The 7,106-nt window shown below is 43.6% G+C and overlaps 1 protein-coding gene across 2 annotated transcripts; it reads right to left on the bottom strand.

The window, feature by feature from the left end:
• mfsd1l (major facilitator superfamily domain containing 1-like) lies at positions 1-6,339 on the bottom strand. Of its 2 annotated transcripts, none has more exons than XR_004204478.1 (13): positions 6,027-6,269; positions 5,400-5,500; positions 5,061-5,170; positions 4,923-4,978; positions 4,572-4,715; positions 4,189-4,347; positions 3,668-3,783; positions 3,338-3,438; positions 2,931-3,042; positions 2,466-2,603; positions 1,595-1,734; positions 1,360-1,520; positions 1-1,030 (listed from the first exon to the last, which is right to left on the bottom strand). XR_004204478.1 is itself a non-coding variant. In XM_020454066.2 (13 exons), exons 1-13 carry the CDS (start codon positions 6,046-6,048, stop codon positions 893-895), a joined length of 1,449 nt encoding a protein of 482 aa, XP_020309655.1. In that variant the 5' UTR covers positions 6,049-6,339; the 3' UTR covers positions 1-892. The 2 variants fall into 2 exon arrangements, 1 of the variants encoding a protein (XP_020309655.1); XM_020454066.2 differs by having other exon boundaries at positions 1,360-1,471; positions 6,027-6,339.
• Positions 6,340-7,106: the final 767 nt, after the last annotated feature.

Genomic DNA, 7,106 nt, shown 5'->3' with positions numbered 1-7,106 from the left:
TTACTGTAACAACACCTTTTTATTTGTGCTAGCTTGTCAGTAATCGGTCCCATTCCCTTATAGAAGGTTCACACTGGCGGACCTTGAACCGCTGCATGCATAGTCACTATTGACTGAAACCTGTAGTAAAAGCAATAGTGTGTTTGATTGGAAGGGCAGTAATTGCCAGAACAAATTGCTGCATGTTACATCAACTTGAGCATTTTGGACCACTGCTAACACCAAACGTCACAACCACATATACAAATACAAATACATTTAAAAGAGAGCTCATGTAATCCGAAGCGATTGTTGTTGCTATCTGAAATTAAAGATGTCATTATTGGCGTCACAGAAACATCACAGAAAGAATTATATAAAACAGTTATGCAACAGGTTACTGTTGACTCCTTATTAATAGTGGTTAAATTAGTAACCAACTTACATTTTTAACCTTATAAAAGAAGGAGAACTTTTGGATCACTGAAATAAGGACCAAAACCAAAAACATGCATTAGTTAGCTTCCGATTGTTTTAGTGTGAAGACATGATTTTGCTGACTTCAATACTGTTTGTTGCCGTAGCACTCAATAATATGAGCCTTGTACTTGGGCAAAGGCTCCATTGACACAAACCATGATTAAAAAAGGCAATATTTAGTGTCTGTCTGATAAGTGTAGTATAATCTACAAGATTAGTGAACCATGAGGGGATGGGATCCAACCACCTCCATTTTCAGATTATAGGCAGAGTCCTGAAGTGTTTTCCCTTGACAAATCCTGTAAAAAAATCCCCCCCCTCCCCCAAAAGGCTCAAGAGATATAGATAGAGAAAGAAAACAATTCAATCCGATTGTGTACAAATTTCAGTTCAACTATCTGAGGCAGACTCTTCTAAGAGAAGAGTGAGGTGATTAGGAACTGTTGGAGGGAGAGCGAACAGCCCCTTCGTCATTCTGCCCCTCCTCTCCCTCTACGAGAGGTTCTCTGTCTGAAGGTCCGCTGGGGGGCGGGGAGCCAGATCTCTTGGTCGTCTTATTCAGAATCCCACCCTGAGGATACAAGACAATAGAACATTTACTGATGTAACAACACAATGTAACAAATGATACGTCATTGTTACATTGACTGAAGGATCTCCTCAGAGGTGACACAGACACACAAACAGTTGATGTTGCTCTAGGTATCTAATAAAACAAGCCATTTGACATGAAAGCAAACCATTTCAGCTCAATCAGCTGATTTCAAGTGCTAGAATTACTTCGGACAATCGGAACACATTATTTTAGACGGGCGAGTTTCATTATAGAGCGGACACGTGTCGTGGCAGTGAAACAGGAAATGGAGGAGGGAGACAGAAAGAAAGTGAGCCTGGTCTGACCTGGCGGTGGTCCACGATGTTGAGCACCACAGAGGTGACGATGCAGGCGATGGTGTTGGCCAACATGAAGATCATCATCTGCTGCCAGCGCCACAGTGGGATCTTAGCGTCACTACCCGCACAGGAGACGCGCACAGTTTACATACAGACATGCCATAACACTACGCCGAGAAAAAAAAAAAGAATACGTCAATTTGTTAACACCACATCATCATTGTGCTGCAGTGAGCAATACCTTGACTTGGTTCCCAAGATCTGGCCAACGACAAGGTTGGATATGCCAATTCCTACCATCTGTACTGACGTGGCAAGGCCCATAGCTGTCCCCAGAGTTGCCTGAGGGACCACCAGGGGAATAGAGGGCCACATGCTTGCCTGAAAAACAACACACATACATCTAAGAAAGAGCATGTGTGTCATTGCAAGTGTATTTGTAGTGTGCTTCAATGAAAATGCACAGTGAAGTACAAGACGATCCCTTTCCTACACTTCAATGGGGACTGCCGATAGACCAATTGAGTCACCTACTGTACGTGAATCCTCTCCAACCCGGATACAATATGCAACTTAACAGCAAATGTGCACTCGAAAGAGCAGTTTTATACACTACCAGACACAACAGGGGGAAGATCAATTGCATACTCCTCCCACCCCCTCTCCTCGTCTCCTTCCCAAATCCCATTGAATGAGAAAGCCAGAGGTCCCTCCCCTCTGACCTTCTCCTCCAATGGGTTTTGAGACGGAGACGAGGAGAGAGGACGCGAGGAGTATGCAACTGAGATCTTCCCAGGGTGTTTATCCTAAATCAGAAGGATACTAGCTGAAGTGTACAAAAATAGGTAGAATGTGCAATGGATTACAGAGCTACTTGAGAGCAGGCTTAGTATAGTCAAAGTATAGGGCTCATACAATGTATACATTTACATTTTAGTCATTTAGCAGACACTCTTATCCAGAGAGACTTACAGTAGTGAGTTTAAACATTTTCATACCGGTCCCCCTGTGGGAATCGAACCCACAATCCTGCCGTCGCAAGCGCCATACTCAACCAACAGCCACACCGGACAGTACAATATTCAATTTAACTCTTTGATAGGGCTACTCACAGCAGCGAAGGAGTAGGTGACCCCCAGCCAGATGGTAGATACCAGAGGGGGGACAAAAGTGAAGGCCAGGAGGCCAAAGACAGGCAGCGTGAGGACAGCACAGGATACGGCAAAGACCCCACGCAAACCCACGTTGTCCTGCAACACAAAACACACAAGTGTCAACAATTGCAACAACAGAGACACAGGCACACCAATGAGAGAGTCAGATATATACAGTACATCAGATCTGGTGGTCAAAGGCCTGTTTTTCCTGGCCACTGTGCGGCTTCTAACTCTAGCTCTCTGTTTGGGCTCTAAGCCAATTACTGAAAAGCACTTTGTCACAGTTTAGAATTTGACAGTTGTTGTGACTACCTCAGATACCAGAAAGCAGGATTTATGAATGAGGTTCTCACTGGTTCAGGTAAGGTTGCCATGACACAGCTGTTGTACGCAGCATAAGGTACAGTAATGGTGGCTTACGATGAGAATCCCGACAGTGGCAGAGAGGACAAGGGAGCTGTCATATACGGCACCAGCGATGTAGGCTGCCTCTTTCTGGCTGTAGTCACTGTACTTGTCTTGTATGAACTTACTGGAAAGGGAGACAAGAGGACTCACATACTGTTTAAATATTCAACTGTGCGAGTTACAGGGTTGCAAAATGCTGCTAACTTTCCCAAAAATCTCAGGTTGTCCAGAAGTCCCCGGTTGAAAGATTCCTGGAGTCAGGAAGGAATAAGATCCAGAATCGTCCAACCAGGATTTCTGGAAAAACCGTGAAATTTTAGGAAAGTTACTGGAATTTTGCAACCCTAGTCTCCGAGGGTAAAGTGTGAAAATGTAGGCTGTGTGTGTGTGCGACTGTGCGTGCATATGTAAATCAATACCTGGCGTCAGCTATGAAGGGAAAGATGCCGTTGTAGAAGAACATGATGGTGAGAACCAACAGCCAGTATCTGAGAGAAAGCAGCTTCACGTCCTGAAACCTCTACACAGACACATAGACATATCTATCCTGTCAATAGGTACATAGGCAAGTAAACAGGATTGTATTATTCATTAGAGCATACAATGGAAAATGCTTTTAAATGTTTTGCAACCCCAAAGGATATCTTTAGCATTTCTTATTGGACAAGTTCAGGTAGTTCCTCCCTGTTTCAGTCGGGTTTCTTCCCGTTTGGAGTCTTGTGAATACCACCCAAGCCCATTCAACTCACCACTTTGCGTGACTCTTCCTGAATGGCCCCATCCAGTCCCAGCTGCTTCATGCCCACCTTGTCCAGGGCACTGACCGTGATGGCAGACATAAAGCCCAGCACACACAGGAAGGCACCTGCGCGGGCACACACACACACCTTAGCTGTGAACAATGCAGGATTGATCACAACCCCTTCTGGCTTTATTATACAGTTATATTTGAGCACTTTTCATTTACTGTACTTTTCCACCAGTATATTTACCTGGTATTCCAGTAGTACTACTGTTTCCACTAGTATTTACTAAGAAATTGTGGTATCAATGGGTACTCACACACATTTCAACACAATTTACAAATACTTTATACCAAAAAGTGCCTTGCGTTGCCTGTTTGAATGGATCCGTAGGAATAAAAGGTCTCAAAAGGAATAAAAGGTCTCAAGTTATTATTGTGCCACTACCGGTTTACCATGTCACTTCCGACATAAATACCAGGTCCTTTATGTGCCGTAAAATAAAGTGCAGCCGTTGTATGTCCTACCTCCCCATAGGGTCCACTGCATGCCGTACTGGGCCTGGAACCGCTGGGTGAGGAAGAAGTTGAGGACGGAGCCCAGGCGGGAGAAGGCCAGGGTCAGGCCAAACGCCAGGGCCAGCTCCTTCCCCCGGAACCAGAACGCTGTAATCCGGTTCTGGACAACTGAGGGGGAGGGATAGGGTGCTTAGTTCTCAAATGCAGGAAGGATGACTTTGAAAGTATTGGAACTCGGCCCGTAGCAGTATATTGCCTCACTCCGCACTGTGCTTTGCCTGGGTCGTGCATTTTCTTTTCACATTGTTCTTTCCCGCACGGTTCCAGAAACTATGGTGGATGCGGAAACCAGGACAGCCTATCGTGTGAATCAGATAATAAGGTGGCCTTACTGGTGAGGGATCCATTGCCAGAGCCAAACAGCAAACGGCCGGTGAGCATGAGAGGGAGCAGGTAGGCTGTTCCTTTGAAGTGAGAACCCAGAGCAAAGATGGCTGACCCCAGCACACACAGGAAGGAGAAGAGGAACACACCAACTACACACACACACACACACACACACACACACACAGAGAGACAGAGAGAGAGAACATTAGGAGAACCAACAGAACATTCAGCACCATACACCAGAGAATAGAAACATGGGTTGTTCCAGCATATCAATCAATGTGAATTCAATGATTAAAAATGTCAAGAGTTTTGAATCTCAGTTTAGTGCAGTGGAGTAGACAATATCAACTTACAGCGGTTGCCTAGTTTGTCAATAAGGAACCCAGCCATTATAACCACCACTGCATTACTGTTGACAGAGAGAAAAGAGTGAGACATCGGACCTATAGTTAATCATTTCATGAATATATATAGGGGTTGTTTACACTTACGTCCAAGCATAGATGGCATAGAGCAGATTATACTCCTGAGGGGTCATCCCCAGTCCCTCCACACAGTCCACTGTCCCATTGATCACTGTTGTATTGGCACACGTCAAATTCTTTGTGCAGGGGGGAAATGAACAGTGTTTTGTTATCAACCAGATTCTGCCTGGTGCGTTAAGACACGGTGTAATTCATGATTCCATCACAAAGTGTGTCATTAATGAGGGTCAATGTGTAGAACTATTAGTTAAAGCTCTGTGGTGAAATGAGTGCATTCAGTGGGAGTGACGAGGCTACTTTACTCTCATTGTACAAAGGCCTATATAGGCTACTCCTGCAACTCACCCCTTGGAACTGATCCTGGAGGACACTAGGGATGTCGAAGCAGAAGTAGGAGCCAAACGTGAGCAGACAGTTGAAGAACAATACCAGAAAGCGGTAGTATGCTGTGAGAAGACAGTGTGATGCATGACACGTGACGAACAGCCATGTCACAAAACGTTGCTGCTAAATGCCAGTGGTGAGCAACCCTGGTCCTGGAAACCTACAGGATGTGTAGGCTTTTTGTTCCAGCCCGGCACTATCACACTCCAGTCAGTTAATGAGGGTTTTGATGAGCAGTTCATTTGTTGAATCATTTGAGTTAATGCTGGGCTGGAAACAAGAGCTTGCACAACGTGTGAGCTACAGGACCAACATCACGACCACTGCACTTTATAGATTTGACCAACATAATGAATATTCAATAACTATTTAAATGTTATAAATAACCATAATAAATATAAACAGAAGACATTTGTGGAGTTTGCAGTGAGCCAAGTTTGCCAACTAAGCAATTACGAGAAGAATTTGTGATCTTGCACAATTCAAGAGGGGTTTCTTGGCAATGGATCTCTGAATTTGATGATCTCTCTTTATCCACATAAAAACACTATCCTCTTTATCCACAACAGAATACCCTGGGCCCCATACCTTTCTCTGCCGGCTGCGCCATAGTAAGCTAAAACGAGGTCCACAAAACTAAAGTAGCCTAAACGTAAATACCCATTTGTTTTCTGTTTATGTCGGTCGGAAGAACCGAACGGTTATTCAATAAATCGCCGTATTCCAAGTTGCAACTACGCAGATTGCGCACACTTTAAAGTATATGGATAGATTATGAGACACTTTTCGAATACACGGATGCTTTACAAGTCGCTGAACGCGCGCAAGGGCTCGAGGTGTAATGGCAAGAACTTCCACTGCCCTCGTGCGCCGTCGTCACTTCCTTACTGACACAGTTCCTCGTTTGGATTGGTTCCCCAGCTCCTGTCAAATAAAGGGATTGTAATTATATGCCGCGTTCGAAACAACTGGGAACTCGGGAAAATACGAGGTAAAAACATGACGTTGATGAATTTCAGGTCGGGAAGTCGGAGCTCTAGAAACAGGCCCAAGTTCCCAAGTTTTTTTATTTTTATAATTGTGTTATTCTAATGTTATATTTAAGCAATAATGCCCAATCAAAAGGTTATATCGTTTTGTGTTATTATAATGTTGTATTTAAACAATAAGGTATATATATAGATAGATAGATATATGGCTAATATACCACGACCAAGGGCTGTTCTTCGCATGACGCAACGCAGAGTGCCTAGTGGACATCAGTTCTTGGTCCATTAAAGTTCTTGGTCATACAAGCCACTGTATTAAATCCTGTTGTCCTTTCGAGAGGACATTCTGGGCTTTTCAATGATATCACATGTGTGTGTAATTATTCATTATAATTTTTGTATGTTTGACATTCAAATTGTTTCTAGAGGGTGAATAGCTCAGGAATAGTTAAGTGAGTTATCAGAACTGTGTAATAATTTGTTCAGATTAATCAAATAGGCAAAAGTAGAGTTTATCAAGAAATGTCCTCTGTAGTGGACACCCGGATGCCACAACTATGTTTTTCACCTACTGTAATGTACATTTTTTTCATATTTACTTCCTAATGACCACTACAGAGGGCAATTTTGTACTTACAATAACAGGTAAATAACAATAATAAACCATCTTGGTAACGTG

Source organism: Oncorhynchus kisutch, linkage group LG20 (genome assembly GCF_002021735.2).
Source record: "Oncorhynchus kisutch isolate 150728-3 linkage group LG20, Okis_V2, whole genome shotgun sequence".
NCBI lineage: Eukaryota > Metazoa > Chordata > Actinopteri > Salmoniformes > Salmonidae > Oncorhynchus > Oncorhynchus kisutch.
This window is presented reverse-complemented; position numbering and strand designations above follow the sequence as displayed.

What these genes read in the sequence shown, in the direction of transcription:
- mfsd1l (XM_020454066.2), bottom strand. Translation starts at nt 6,048, where the DNA reads ATGGCGCAGCCGGCAGAGAAAG. An exon ending in TCCAGGATCAGTTCCAAGGG is followed by an intron (nt 5,171 to 5,399) that starts GTGAGTTGCAGG and finishes CCCTGCACAAAG; the next exon opens with AATTTGACGTGTGCCAATAC. An exon ending in AGGAAGAGTCACGCAAAGTG is followed by an intron (nt 3,439 to 3,667) that starts GTGAGTTGAATG and finishes GTGTCTGTGTAG; the next exon opens with AGGTTTCAGGACGTGAAGCT.